The following is a 16,074-nucleotide window of genomic DNA, read 5'->3' as shown; positions in this document are numbered from 1 at the left end:
TGTATGTGTCTGTTCTAGGCATCGTACATACTGCCCAGTATTTAGGCTTGGTCAGTTTTAAAAAATAATTAGCATAATGCAATAACTAATCTGTTTCTCATGTCAAATAAAAAAAAATAAACAGGTAGAGGTCAGCAGTGGACCGACAGAGAAGTAAAACACTGAGAAAAAAGCCATTAAAAAAGAAATCAGAAGGCAGTGCTGGTCTGGGAGAAAGACGTAGGTTGAGTTTTCGCACTGGAAATCCTGTAGGGTAGCCCGGGAGGCAGGAGATGGCTTGTGGTGGGTTCACAGAGCAGGAAAAGGATTTCCAAGGAAGGCAAGGTAGAGGTAGGGAAGAAGCTGCAAAGCACAGATCTGTAAGAAACATTTAACCATGGAGCGGGGAAGAGAAGTTGAAGAAGGAAAAAGAAAGAAACCTAGGAGGAAAGAGTCGGAGAATGTGGGAAGTGGCTGCGCGAGAAGGTTGTGCAAGTGAAGTGGGAACCGGCCGTGTGCTTAGCGGTATCAGTGCTGGGCGGAGATAGAAAAATGATCATTGGTTCTTAAATTTGGAACTGTAAGACTTGGTTCCCTGGGAGCATGTATAGTTCTGATAAATTAATTTTTATTTCAGATTTGTATTGGGGAGAAATGGAGCAGAAAGGTTTGTGACTTGTGTGGCTGACACAGAAAATCGGAAGGGCTGATCTGCCTACCCTGGCCCTCTCTCTCCCTGAGCGCATAGTGGTGCGTTCATGAAGCTGGCCCTGGGGAAAGAGAACGAAAATGCTCCAGTCCAACTCCCATCTTCAGATATTCAATCTTGTTCTAGACTGACAAATTTGTTTGTTTGTAAATGTTTTATGTTTTAGGTAAAACACCGGCCTTAGGGTCTGAAGAGGTTCACTCCAGCTCCGCAGGGCCCCAGGGCGCTTAAGCTCCGCGGGCTTGTTTCCTCCCCGGCTGAACTGGGTTAGAGCATCTCTAAGGCTATGCTAACTCATGTGATGTTGTGCGTCTCTGACATCTATCTTTTCTGTTGTTTTACTCTAACAGGTTCACCAAGCTGAAGAGTCTTAACCTTTCCAATAATCACTTAGGGGACTTCCCATTAGCGGTCTGCAATATTCCGACCCTGACCGAGCTGAACGTGTCCTGCAATGCCCTGCGAGCAGTCCCGGCGGCCGTGGGAGTCATGCACAAGTGCGTACTCCAACACCATCGCGCGGTACCCCGCAGAGACCCCGGGAAGCTGCCCTGGGGCCGCAGCCTATGAAATTAGTTAACTTGTTATGTTGGTCATGGAAGTCTTGGCTCTGAAGCGAGAGATCGGGCTCTTCTGGAGATTTCATTTATTAGCTTTTGTACTCTTTAGAGTCTTATAAAAAATTAAAATGTCCTTGTTTAGAACTGAAGATCCCCACAGATGAGTGTGTCTGCCCATGACATGACACGCTTACATTCTCATTTTCTGAGTTATGTTGAATTCTAAGACTTCATATTTAAAGTAACAATGGAAGACGGGTATTGGGGCTGGTTCAGACTACGCAGTTAGCCCGCGGTGTTCCCATGTATACCTATCCAGCTTGGGAAAATGGGTCATAATTTTGGCTTCCAGTAAAAGATTAAGATGCTTATCTCTGATCTTTTCTCTGTGGTGTATTGCTGCTTGGGCCCTGCCCTTGTGAATTTTGCAAATGATAATTCATTTTCTTTTCCTAATAATATGATCTATACTTGGTGAACTTGTCCAGTGATAATAAAAATGTAAAATCAACACATTCTCTCTATAATTCTTATGTTTTCTTTACTAGCTTACAGACATTCTTGCTGGATGGAAACTTTCTCCAGGCCCTTCCTCCTGAGTTGGAGAACATGCAACAGCTTAGTTATCTTGGTCTTTCTTTCAATGAATTCACTGACATTCCAGAGGTTTTGGAGAAATTAACTGCTGTGGATAAACTTTGTATGTCTGGAAACTGCATGGAGACCCTTAGGCTACAGGCTTTAAGAAAAATGCCTCACATTAAACATGTGGATCTAAGGTAACTATTTTTAAGAAATATATCCCATTTAAGTGGTTGACTTACATTTAGGAGTAGGTTAGAGCACTTTTGGTGATATTCTTTTGCAAGGCAAGCAGGCTGGTTAGTTGGAATTTATGGTGAATGAAAACTGTATCATTGAGAACAAAGTGGATATTTTATCTCTTAGTCCTCCTTTTCCGTGGCTTGAGATAGGTAACATCATTAAGCATCTCTTCTTTAATTTTTTTTCCCTCCTCGACTTCCCTAATGTAATATAATGTATTTATTAAATTAAATTACTTAACCTACTTATTTTAATTTCTTATTTTTCTGTCCACATGGTTCTGCCCTTAGTTTACTGTTCTTTATAAAAATATAAAATTCATAACCTCTCATTAGGCCCAAGTTTGGCCAGAACCTCCACCCTCACACCTCACAAGAGCATGGAACCCCATTTTGATTCCCGATCTTGCTAAACTGCAGCTAAAAACACTTGCATAGTCCTTGCTACATTAAAGATGCTCCGTGATCATCCCTTAGTATGTGAGGTTCGGTTTTAGTTTCTAATATACAAAGAACCAGCATACAAGGAGGAGGCTCTTCTAAATTTCTCTTAAGGAAAAAGAAGAGTCTGGTATGGAACTGAGTTCCTGCAAAGCAACATATCAGGCTTAGGCCTTCATACTAATTTGCCCAATTTGATACTTTTTCTACCACCCTAATTCCTCCATTAGCCAGGGGTTGATGACCACATACTCATGATGTTAAATCTTGGGCAAGATATTTAATTACTCTGCAACTGTGTTCTCATCTCTAAATTACGGTTAGTAACAGAACCTCATTCATAGGGTTTGGGAGGGAATCGAATTAAATGCCTCACACTCCCAGTGTGTTTGATGTATCCTTCTTATTACCTAATTGAGGATTCTCTTCTCCTCATGGAATCTGCACCGCTGCCATTCTTAGACTCTACACCTCCCGTTTGTCAAAGGTGGCTCTTTCTCTGCCTTACTACCCACTTTCTTCTCTGTTGGTTCCTAGACCCTCACTCAGGCCTGTTGACTTTTATCAGTATAAAAAGCATCATTTTTTGCTCCTTTTCTTCTGCGTTTATATGGCTGGCCTTGGAAACTCATTTATTCAAGTCCCTCAAAGAACTGTTTTCCTTGGGGCATCTGGGAGACTTATCGGTTAAACGTCACCTTCGGCTCAGGTCGTGAACCCGGGGTCCTGGGATCGAGCCTCAGGGCGCAGTGGAGAGTCTGCTTTTCCCTCTCCCCCTCTCTCTCCCTCTTCTGCAGGCTCGTGCTCTCTTGCTCTCTCTCAAATAAATAAGTAAAATCTTTAAAAAACAAAAGCAAAAAACAAGGATTACTTGGCTTTCCCTTTCCTCAGACTAAAGAAATCATGCCTTTTGCACCTGGGGAAGTGTTGGTTAGCAATTTGCCGACCTAGAATTCTTAATTCGAAAAGTCCAAATGGTAATACTTTATCTGACTTGGAGAACTTTTTGGACTGTCACAGGAGATGGCATTAAACACTTTATTACCTTTCTTGTTAACAAGCTTTCTTTCTAAATTGTTAGCATTATTTTTCTCTGAGTTGCTTGGATTTAGAAAACTTTCATATTAAAGCATTTAAGCCATTTTAAATGGAGCCTCCTAGATTTCTAATTGGATCTTTTTAGACGGGATCAGTTGCAGGATATTTAAATACCACAGTAGATGGGAACACTCGACATGGTCAATGACTGTGCCCAGCTAACGTTCTCTCCAGGCCGCTGAGTGGAGGAGGGGAAATCTGGTCAGATTTGCTTGTAATTCTGCCCTAGTATTTTAAATTGAAGCTAGTGGGAGGCTTTCAGGGGACTTTCACTTAGTTTCTGCAGAGGTCTAATTTTACTGCATTTTCTTACTCCTTCCGATGAAAATGTAATATCAGATTAAAAGTGATCATTTATCATTTTTCTTTTCATTTTATTCTTTTTCCCACATCTACTTTCTTTGACTCTGATAGTATGTTTTCTGTGGCATCCTTGACAACTCCTCTTTCCTCTCAGTCCAAACTGTGCACGTTACCCACACCTCTCCCTGATGGCTTGTTACTGCCTTGGTGGTCATCGGTGCCCTCAGGGCTTCATCATTTGCCTTCTGTCTCCATGTTGATTATCCCCACTCTTTCTCTAACCCTTATTTCTCTTCTCGGGACTAATGCCACTTCCAGTGCCTGCTGGGTAATTTCACCTTGGTTTCCCCCACTGGCACACATAACCACACCCTGTGAAACAGTTTAATTCTTTCTTTCTTTAACTAGTTCCTCCCCTTGGATTCCTGTTTTACTGGTAGCAACATCGCTTCGTTGGTCCTGTAGACACAAACCCTTGGACCCTGTCTGTGGTCTACCACCCCATTCTGTCAGTTCCTGCTTCACACTAGTTTCTCTCTTTGTCCCTTCCTTTTCCTTCTCGCTGTTGCTGTTGTCCTCTGGCTGAGACATCTGTTTCCATTGTGTAGCCTCTCAAGCCAGCACAGTCCTACCCAGAGTCTGCAGTTCTTTGGCTAGCTCTTACCTGGTTTCAACCTACTAGCCTGTGAGTCCCTTGGGGATGAGGCTCTAGTTCAGAGCTACTCAAAGTGTGGTCCTCTGACCTGGGCTGGTAAGCCAACTATTTGTTACTTCTCTACAATGAAATATGTGTAGATACTGAGACTTAATGTTTTAGAAACACACAGTGACTTGACATTGCCGCAGTGTGCAGGTAGACTCATAAAAGCAACTCATCTCGTTGTGCAGGGAATAGACTCGTTTAGTAGTTGGTGAATTCACCTGGGGAGCTGCCTGGGCTGGGCTGTGCCTGGGCACATGCGGTTAAGATCCACATCAGGCTGTGATAGATCAGAAGTCCAGAACAGAGCTCATTCGCCACAGATAACCGAGAAACACTGTTCTTCTCTCTCCTCGTTCCCCAGCTAAGCACTTAGTTGGTACTTTCATTGACTAAGCCCCCCTTGCAGCTTCTCACGTGCCCTGCGCCCCTCTCATTCGGGGCTGCTCTGCCCTCGCTCGTGCACTGCTCTCTCTGCCCATTTGTACCTCTTACATCCCGCCTACCCTGGGTGCCCCCCCCATCGCATCTTTTTTGACCATTCTCTGTGTGCGTACGTCAGTTACAGCACTTTTCACATACTTGTGGTCTTGGTATTTTAAAGCGTACGTGATTTTCCTCACTAACATCCGAAGTCTGTGCCCCGGTGCCTTGTTTTCTTCGTCTCTCACTGACCTGAAGCCACGGGTCACCGTCCTGATCATCAGCTGCCTTCCGTTGTTTGCATACTGTGGGCGCGTCCTTCATTGGATTTTCTCAGCAGCCTTGTCAGACACGGAAGGTGTGATTCCCCTTTTACAGATTAGGCATGGGCTTAACCAGGACATTAGGTGACTTATTCAAGGTCCTGTGCAAGGTGATGAGCAGCAGACTGGCGGGAGAGCATAAGGCTGCCTCGTACGGCCCGTCTGCACACAGGAAACCCCAGCGCCTGCTTATGAAACCCATAAAATGGCCACGCCAACTGCGGACTATTGGAAAGAGACTTGAATCACATTTGCCTCTTTCAAAGTTCATCCTAAATAGTTACATTATGGTTTGAGCCTGAACACTTCTGAATTTGGATCCTGATGAGACTTGGCAACTTAAACTGAACAGTTCCCTCTCATTATAGATTTTCTTTTGTCTCCTCATTAAATGAACCCTTTAATTATTTTAGTGTTAACACAGTGAAATTGCAGGAGGGAGCGATTTCGAATGAAGAGGATAATGCCACATTATGAGAATTACAGTGTAAAGTAAGAAGAACGTGGGACTTTTTTTTTCGATTTCTATAGTCTTGTATCCAAAATGAGATTTTTTTTTTAACTTTTAAGTTTTTTTGTTTTTTTTTTTTTAAGATCTACTTTTTTAAAAAGAGCATGTACACTAGCTGGGAGAGGGGCTGAGGGAGAGAGAGAGAGAGAATCTGAAGCAGGCTCTGCACGTAGCTTGGAGCCCGACTCAGGGCCCAGCCTCACGACCCGGAGATCGTGACTCTAAGATCATGACTTGAGCTGAAACCAAGAGTCCGACACTTCATCAACTGAGCCACTCAGGAACGCCTAAGATGAGATTTAAAAAAAAAATTCTGTGTACATATTCTAGTAATCTAGTGAGCATTTGGAAATAGGCAAATTGCTGGGTTGAGGCCAGTTTTTAAATCTCACAACCTGGAATAAAAAAGGAAGCAAAAAAAAAAAAAAAAAACAAATCCTCTTGGGGACATTTAAAGAAGCCATACGCTCTGCTTACGGACTGACAGATGCTCACTCTTTGTTATCTGCCACGGATCCTTGTGATTCAGTGACTTTATGATATTACTATTACTAATTCAGTTGCCATCATTTTATGTTTTTCGGCTACCATTATTTTATTTTTTCAAAGGGCAAGAATTCAAAACTGAGAACCTTTAGCTTTTTCCTAAGCTCCCGCCCTCCTGTTCATGCTCTTCTGACCAAGTGCATTATCTCAGCGCTTGTTGGCTTTGTAATGACAAGTACAGAGTTCGTATTGTTTGCTGGTAAAGGAGTTGGGGGTAGCCTAGCAAACTAGAATCAAGATTTTCATCTGCTTTTCTCCCCTTTAGAGTTAAGTGTGTCTTCCTTCTGTTGGTTCCTAGTCCCCATTACTACCAGTTATCTTCTCGGCAACCCGCCCACAGCACCTTCATTCTGTTCCAGCTAGTTCTCGTGGCCGAGGTTCTGCCAGTTTTCCCTGTGCCTCGCTCTGTCCTAGATTTGTTGATCTCATTGTTTGCTCCTTTGTTTTGTAATTTCTCAACAAATCCTAGATGCCAGAGTATTTTCTGTGCTTTGTTCTTTCAAGCAATATTTTATTTTTTTAATTAATTTATTTATTTCGTGGAGCCCAACATGGGGCCTGAACTCCCAACCCCAAAATCAAAGACCTAAGCTGAGATCGAGAGTCGGACAGTTAACCGACTGAGTCACGCGGGCACCCTCAAGCAGTATATTAATGATGGAGATGGTTTTGGTAATCCGTCCTTGGTCCGAAGCCAGCCGGAAATCCAGATGTTTGCATCCTTACCTCGGGTGCATATGTGGCTCCCGTTCATTTCCACACATACCACCGCACCCCCCCCCCACCCTCCTGCCCAACCCCGGCCAGGTTGTCCCTTAAATTCTGTCCTGTATGAGCTGCTCATCTCCCTGCTCACTAATCCTCTCTCCTTCCTTAAATATTCAGTGTAGTTCTCATGGGCCTAACAGGTTGTCCTAGGTTCCGTTTCTTGTGTTCGTTCAACCCAATTCTTGGAAAATAAATGATTAAGTGGATTTTTTTTTCCCCCTCTTGAAATGAATTAAGGCAAAAATCAACATATGTGCTTCTCTTCCAGCCTAAGTGTTCCAAATTGGGTTTCAGAATATATTGTCAGGATCAAGACCTTCCTGGGGTTGAGGCTAAAAATAACCAAGGAATCTGGCCAGTTAAGGAAGTCCAGATGTAGAGATTAAAGAAATCCTGGAGGACTTGTAATAAAGGGAGGCTTCTCCTTACCTCGGCATATTAGGGTGTGGTCACTTATTTCTAGCACTGCGGTTAATTATAGTCTCTGTGTCCTTTCTCCTCAAGACTCAATGTAATTAAGAGACTCGTAGCAGATGAAGTGGACTTTCTCCAGCACGTCACTCAGCTCGATCTGCGCGACAACAAGCTTGGGGATCTCGATGCCATGATTTTCAACAACATTGAAGTTTTGCACTGTGAAAGGAATCAGCTGGTGACATTAAACATCTGTGGCTATTTCCTAAAAGCGCTCTATGCCGCTTCCAATGGTATGTGATGTGGACCACATCAAAGTTTCTCTTCTGCTTCCAGGAATTGACTCCATGCCATCCTCTCTGCCTCACTCTGATTTCTACTTTGCGCGTTCAATAAAATAAGTGTCAGATTTTGCTGAGGTAAAAATCATAAAAGAACCAAAACGAAAGATTTTATAGGTCTCAACTTATTTTTCTCATATGGTGATATTTAGGTAAGTTACTCCCCCCACTTTTGCTTTGGGTCCTCTGCTCAAAAGGCCTTAATAAACTATTTCTTGGACTACCCTGCTAGGATAGTAAATCTGGAACATGATTTAATATGGGAGAGTGAAAATGAAAGGAAGGCCCATGTTGGACTCTGTTCAGGGTCTCAGATTTCATGCTCCACTAACAAAGGAGCTAATCCTCAGAGAGACCTCAATTATATACCCACAGGGACACCACAGATCAGGAGTCTTACTCATTTAATGAGCTCTCTTCTTCAGAATCTAGAAATCATAACCGTTCTAAAAAAGAAAAGATCTTATGGATCTGTGTTACTCAAGTGAAGATTTCAGTTCCCTGCTATCAGAAAACTGAGTGAAAATCCGTATTTAGTACTGCAGGTTGAACAATTGTTTATCACGCACTCATTCTATGAATAGTGTAGTGCCCGAGTTCTAAAGGATAGGGAATGTCCCCCCCCCCCTTTTCTTAAAATGAATTTATTGTCAACTCACAGGAGAAACAAGCCAAACGTCAGATAGCTACAGGTTGCTGAGGGTTACCGGGTTTGGATGGCCAGGAGGCACCAAGTGGTTATTGAAGGGGAAAGAATCTGAACGTGGCTGTTCAGCAGATGGGCGAAGACAGGGAATTCTGAACTCCTAGGTTGCCACTGGACAATGGTGAGAAGTGGTTATGGGATGCGTGGCTTGGAGTCAGGTGGTGACGCTTTGAAGCTAGTGTCGTGGACTACAGAGGGTCCGTGGAGGTTCTCAAGTGGAGGAAGTGATGCTGTGAGACTGTTCAGGTGAGAGCGGTGGACAGGGTGCATTTATGGGAGAAGAGAAGAGCCCTTGCCACCGTGTTAATCGCCGTCCCTGTAATGGTTTTCGTGGGAGCAAATGGGAACTTGCAGTCAGGACTACAGATGTTGGTTTGAGGCTCATCAGAGGTGGTGCCTGCAACGGTGGAAGTAAGGGAAAGAGAAGAGCGCTGGCAGCAGGAGTCAGCTTAGAAGGCTCTCACGCTGGTGCATGGCGGGCAGCCAGCTGGACGCCGAACTGGTGAATTACAGGGCAAGTGTTCTCAGAAACAGAAGGACGTCTGGAAGCCACTATGAGAGATGAAGCCCTAGGTGGACGGTGGTGTCCTATTTCATACAGTTTTAAGGAAGGGGTTTCAGGTTTGAGTAGAAGTCGTCTGTGATCCTCAAGAGTATGGTTTCAGTAGAATAAAAAAAAGACAAAAGCCAGATGCATAGGGTTTTATGGAAGGAATTTCAGATTTACCAAAGTGTGTTCATACAGTTCGTGTTCCAGGTACCGTTCAGCAAACATAACAAGAAGAGAGCCACGGTGAGTGCTGGGGGAAAGGTAGGAGAGTAGAAGAAGTGATTTATTTCGATCTCTGAATAAGATCTTGTGACTAAATGCAGAGTTCTCTGTACTTCCCTGTAGTTTCCAAGTTTAACAAATGGATGTATTGTACTTCCTAACCTAAACAATGGTGAATAAAGCACAGTGATGATGTTTCATATACAAAAAGAGTCTCTGTGTGACTCGAATGGTCATGTCTTTGTGTTTTTTTCTTTGCCTCTTAGAACTTGTTCAATTGGATGTTTACCCAGTTCCAAGTTATCTGTCCTACATGGATGTTTCAAGGTAAGAAGCCAAGGCCTAGAGCTTGCCACAAGTCTGCTTGAAGTTATTTAGATGGTCCTGTCTGAGCTTATGCCTAAAAACTTCTTATATATTTTGATGGTAAATACTACAAATTAAAGTCATAGTTTTTACTTACCCTCTCAAAAATGTACGTAAATATCTGTTAGTTAAAATGTGTTTGTATACTGTAGTTGAAAATAGAAGAATCAAGGTATTACATCCATGTGGACACCAGTTTGACCGCCATGTTTGGGCCTGAAAGATTAGTGAGTTGAGTGTCATATGGTTGGAAGGTTCAGAAATTTTTTAATTAAATTAACCATATCTTCAGTCTTTCTCTGAAATGATATGAATTTCATTTTTAAAGTATTGTGCTATCTTTGATTTTTTTTTCCTTCCCTCTTACTTTGCACCTACATCTTCTTGCCAAGAGACGTTAGAAAGTAGCAGCTAAGCCTGCCAAAGTAGGATCTCCATCCAGCCTGCTCACGTTTCTCAGCTTATTTGCAAACAAGCTGACCATCTCACCTTTTATACAAATTCACCACTGCAAGGTGTCATGTTTACTCCAGTTCCCACAAATATTATAGTAGACTTTTTCTTGAAGCCTTAAAGCATGTATTTATACAAATTAGACTTTAATAATCTTAACAAACTAAAACTGAAACTTTTACCGTAACTCCACAGGAAATATCCAAAATTGTCTGAACAACCACAGCACATGGGAGCTTGTGGCCCACTCAGTGTAACAAGTGTTAACTTGTATGGGTGTGCAAAGTCCAACACAACTGCCATGTAATTGGTCAGCTGCAGAATTTGCCATTAGTTATAAAAATACACAAACCTAGTTATTTTTCTTTAAAGATTTTATTTATTTATTTGACAGACAGAGATCACAAGTAGGCAGAGAAGCAGGCAGAGAGAGAGGAGGAAGCAGGCTCTCCGCCAAGCAGAGAGCCCGATGCGGGGCTCGATCCCAGGACCCTGGGATCATGACCCGAGCTGAAGGCAGAGGCTTAACCCACTGAGCCACCCAGGTGCCCCCACAAACCCTAGTTATTTTAATGAGGCTCTCAATCAGAATTATTTAAGAAAGTGTCAGAATTATTCCAATTATAATTTTATCAGAGATTTGTAATTATAAAATACTTTACGAATAGTGCTTCACGAATTTTCTACTAATTTCATGTCAATTTTGTTTAATAAACTTGAAGTCAGATTTCACCTGATTATTTTTTTTTTAACAGTCTTGAATGCTGGTATCTTCATCCTTTAAATAAGAACAGTACTGCAGTGGGTTTGCATACATGGGTCTATATAAGTATCTTGAACAGATTTCTTTCAGAGTTGGCCATAGAGGAAATCTATTCTCCTTTTATTTATAGGATGTAACTGGCAAATGGTTCCCACTGAAATCCCTAAGTGAGACTGAATTGGAAACCCTGTCTTGCTTTTCCCTGAATTCTGCCTCTTAAATGCTACCCATCTTTCTTTATAATTCTCCTGTCCAGAATCTTCCATGTAACCCTCTCTGCCTCATTTGCGGCCCCAACTATAAGACTTTCTCTGAGAAAACCCGATTCCCCTGACATAGTTCTGAGCATTTCACCCTCCTCCTCTTATGTGAGTATGTTATCTACAGGAACTGAGCTGTCACCCGTCATGGTGTTTACTACGCCCTCATGTTCAAAGTTCCAGGCTATTTTTATCACTGATAAGAGTTTCATTGCTATGTATTAAGGCTCTTTATAGTGAGAGGGACTTTCACTCTCCTATCTTACGAAGATGTCTTAGGGGTTAACTTCTATAAAATAAAATAATTAAGGATATTGATCTTCAGGGCTTCAAAGCCAGAACCAAGTGTACCTGTACAGACACTAAGAAAATAATGCCACCTTTTCTGTATTTTAACTGAAAAGTTAGTACACTGGTAAAATTATTTTTAAATCACACATAATGCCACCACCTTTAATATCACAACGGTTTTCACTTTGATATAGTCCTGTCCCAAGCATCGTATTTCCATGGCATGTTCATCTGTTTTTAAAGAACTGCCCTCATAATGTACATACCGCTTTATATTCTTTGGTCATTTCACATATTTGAGAAGGAAGAGAAAAAGCTAACCATGCATGAATGGGGTGGCACTTATTTTAGTAGATTTTGTCTAAGAAGTGATGAGATCTTGTAATGATAAAGCCAGCGTTAGTTTAGTTCACTTGTTTCATTCAATTCACTGGTGACTCTTCTTTCCTTTTATCTATGAGGTACAGCAGTGCTTTCATGATACCTGTTGGAGTTGAGAAGTATTTTAAGGGTAAAAATGTAAATTGGAAAAATAAAACTGTTTTATGCCACTTGACTTAATTGGAAGAATATATGTTTACTTGTTTGTTTTTTCCAATAATAAGACATCCTCTTGGTAAGCTTGCATAGGTTTATATATCCTGCTTAATACAGCAATTCTGGGAATCAGACCTTTTTTTTTTTTTTAAGACTTTAGAGATGACATAACTGTGTTCTTTTCTACTTTTTCTTTCTTTCTTCTTCCTTGTCATACTTCATCTTGCTACTAGATTAAAAGGCATATACATATCCTTTTGATTAATATTCACTATACTTTGGTATTTCGTTTGAAGTTTTATTTGTTTTATATAATCATTCTGAGTTTCAAACCATATTTTAGGCCAAATTCCAATCAAAGGAAAAATTGTATATTCTTATATTTAGGAACTGCTTAGAAAACGTGCCTGAGTGGGTCTGCGAAAGCCGGAAGCTAGAAGTTTTGGATATTGGCCATAATCAAATATGTGAACTTCCTGCACGGTGAGTGTTACAGATCTGGTGAGAGGATTGCAAATTAGATAAGCAGTTTTTAAAAATAATTTAGCTTGTTATTCTGAACTCCTTAACAAATTTTGCTTTAAAACCTTATTTCTGTTATCTTTTACCTCATGTGGTGGCTTTGAATTACAGACTTTCTTCATGTGGTGAAGACTAGGGTGAGACTTTGTCAGCCAGGCTTTCCAGAACCACACAGGGCAGTGCTTAGGGGATGTTTCTAAATAAGCAATATTTGAGAACTCAGCAAACAGTACATTCACCTCTGTAATCTCAGTTCTTTCAGAATCTTTCACTTCTGTCTGTTGACCTAACGTATCTACCTCCCCCATAAATAACTCTTGGTTTTACTTGAACATAACTTCAGGGGGAAAAAAAAAGATAATTAGATCATTAAACATAGTAAAAAGCAAACTAGATTATGTTTTTCTTGGTATGAAATTTGGAATCCAAGTCCAAGAACTTTTCTTTCCTTCTCTTTCCAGTCTTAATGTGTATTATTTTTATTTCATAATTTTCACTTGAATGGCAAGATTTGTAACAGCCATGTCACGAGGTCTAGTGTCTGTAGATAAGACAAAGATCTTCTGGTAAGTGAATTTCAGTACAAAATACTATTGACGTTAGTGACTAGCCATGCAATTGATAACAAAAGGTAGGCTGTTCCCATACTATCCTGTAGACTTTTCCATGATGACGGAAATACCATGTGTCTTATATAAGTGTGTGTCCGTGCTGTCCATGGTGGCTCCTCTAGTCCCACGTGACTTTGGAGACTTAGCACATGGCTAGTCCTAACTGAGAAGTGCCAACATACAAAATGTACAATAGATGCTAAGTATCTCACTAATACCGTATGTTAATTACATGTTAAAATAATAATTTGGATATATCGGATCAAATAAAGTGTAAGAATTATGTTTCTTTTTGCCATTTTTAATGTGGGTCCTAGAAAATTTACCATTGCATATGTGGCCTGCATTATATTTCTGTTGGTTAACACTGTAAGAATGTAGATCTCATCAAAAAAATCTAGGTTACATTTCAATCCCTAGAAAGCTCAGTTGATTTTATTTTGTTCCTCGGCCATATGCTACACCTGGAACTTCAGTCTGTCTGAAAATGCTTTCTGCTCAGAGTTTTGTGTTGACTGAGGTGTTTGGTGACCTGGGGCAGCCCATCACCATTATCACGATGGTTTGGTGCTGTGACCTGTGGATAGCAGTGTGTGTCGGTGTGACACTGGGACAGACCCTTTCAGAAGACAAAACAACAAAAATCAAGATAGGCTACTATCTTTGGGGGAAATGTGAAATGAGAAAAAAAGAATTTGTTGAAAAGAATCTTGGAATGTTACCTTTCTTCTGTTTTCTCTGTTCTCTTCCCTACTTCCACCTCACCCATCCAACAGATCACAGCCCATGGCATCTAAGGCCTCTGTTTTCACTGTAGGCTGCAACAAAGATAGTGTGTACACCAACCCAACAATTAAGTAAAGATAACAGATATTTTGTCCAGTTTTCCTCAAAGTTAATTAATCTTAGATTTGATCTGTGTTGTCTAGGCTTGTTCAAATGCTTGTTCAAAGCAAATTTGAAATGCCCTGTTAAGAGATTAAACAGTGTGTGTTTGTGTGTGTGTGTGTGTGTGTATGTGTGCTTACGTGCATGACACATGGGACAAAAACAGCATGGACTGTTTTCTTATTTGCGGTGTAGTTGTAAACTACCAGCCCTGTCATTGATCTACTATTCAGGCAAGACAGCAGTCCATTAGAAGTTGATTTGAGGGAGGCCTGGGTGGCTCAGTGGGTTAAGCCTCTGCCTTTGGCTTGGGTCGTGATCTCAGGGTCCCAGTAAGATCGAGCCCTGCATAGGGCTCTCTGCTCAGCAGGGAGCCTGCTTCCCCCTCTCTCTAGCCTGCTTCTCTGCCTGCTTGTGATCTCTCTCTCTGTCACATAAATAAATAAAATCTTTTTTTTTTTAAAGTTGATTTGATAGGCTTTGTTTACCTAAGCAATGTATGTGAACAAATTAATATTTAGAACTGGAAATGTATTAAAAGGAAAATAAGGTAGGGGCACCTGGGGGACTCAGTGGGTTAAGCAGCTGCTTTAAGCTCAGGTCATGATCCCAGGGTCCTGGGATCAAGCCCCACATCAGGCTCCCTGCAGGGAGCCTGCTTCTCCCTCTCCCTCTTCCTGCCTCTCTGCCTACTTGTGCTCTCTCTCTCTGTCAAATAAATAAAATCTTTAAAAAAAAAAAAAAAGGAAAATAAGGTATTTGAATGCTTAGTATGCAGGAGAATTTAGCTAAGTCCAATAATTAGCATTTAAGACTCCTACTGCGGTTATAACATCACTTTTTTATTTGGAATAATCAAGATAAAGATTTTGTCATCTTTCAGTTATCTATTTATTTAAGGATGAAATGTGTGTGTTTGTGTGTGTGTGTGTGTGTGTGTAAATAATAAATAACACATTCTCTCTTCTGAAACCTAAATTGTACCCCAGGCCCAGTAAGACAGTAAAGTTAGTGAACCAAATCCTGAATTACTGGGTCGAGGTGAATTAGAGAGACCACCCCCTGTGAAAACTGTGACCGAACGACCATGCTGGACCATCGGTCCCGTCGCGTTGGCGTCCAGACCTTCTGAGTTAGGCCAGACACCAGTCATGGTGGCCCGGGCCGTCAGGGCGTGGAGACAGGTTGCGTCCATCTCTGTGAGCGAACAATCTAGTTTTAATATTTAAGGTGAACGAAGTTCATCAATCACGTGGAGTGGTTTTACTGGCCGTGGCGGTCCCTGAGGGAGGTCAGAGGGTGGAGGGCAAGAGGTGGGGGGGCGGCCTCGTCCTCCGACAGCTTTGTGCCCGAGGGCTCCCTCCGGAGTGATCCTGATGCAAAGTACAATCTCGCTTTGCCGCAGTTCCCACGTTTCTGTGCTGAAACCTGCGGCCTATTTCATTCTCTACAACTGTCCCAGAAGTCGGGATTGGTCATCCAGCCACTTTATATTTGATTAAAGTGTTCATCATTCGTTGTGGTCTGCTCTCCCATAGAAGAAACATCAACAAAGTTCCAAACAGCTCCCTAGGCGCAAAAGAGAACAGTGAATTAAGTGCATTTCCTTCTCTTTGGGAGGGGTCTGTTTTGTCTAACATTAAACCAGAGAGAAAAGAAAAATATACAGACTTAGGGAAGTGAGGACAGGAGGAAATACTGTGGTTGTGAAATGCAAATGAGGAAAAATGTAACATGTTATCATTTGGTATTTGTAAAAGTTTGACCGATAGAAGAATCCTTATTTAATGCTGATCCTGTAGGTAAAAATTGATGGACTATGTTTATTGAGGATCTGCTGTGGGTCAAACACCTGTGTTCCACGTCAACGCAGGACACGAGCCCTACCTCGAGAAGCTGCGGCCTTGTCAAGCGCGCCTTCCGAGTTCGGCAAGGGTGGACTGGTCTCTTCAGGGTCATCTATGG

The 16,074-nt window shown here is 41.7% G+C and overlaps 1 protein-coding gene across 1 annotated transcript in view; it reads left to right on the top strand.

The window, feature by feature from the left end:
- The window catches only part of PHLPP1 (PH domain and leucine rich repeat protein phosphatase 1), a 205,202-nt gene that overhangs the window by 147,627 nt on the left and 41,501 nt on the right, over window positions 1-16,074 (top strand). Inside the window, exons 5-9 of the mRNA XM_082700168.1 lie at window positions 1,039-1,185; window positions 1,797-2,027; window positions 7,690-7,892; window positions 9,685-9,745; window positions 12,476-12,571. Of these exons, the coding sequence (XP_082556294.1) occupies window positions 1,039-1,185; window positions 1,797-2,027; window positions 7,690-7,892; window positions 9,685-9,745; window positions 12,476-12,571 (738 nt within the window). The remainder of the gene's footprint in view (window positions 1-1,038; window positions 1,186-1,796; window positions 2,028-7,689; window positions 7,893-9,684; window positions 9,746-12,475; window positions 12,572-16,074) is intronic.

Source organism: Mustela nivalis (assembly GCF_964662115.1).
Source record: "Mustela nivalis genome assembly, chromosome: 14".
NCBI lineage: Eukaryota > Metazoa > Chordata > Mammalia > Carnivora > Mustelidae > Mustela > Mustela nivalis.
The sequence above is the reverse complement of the archived record's forward strand: the minus strand, read 5'-3'. Positions and strand labels throughout refer to the sequence as shown.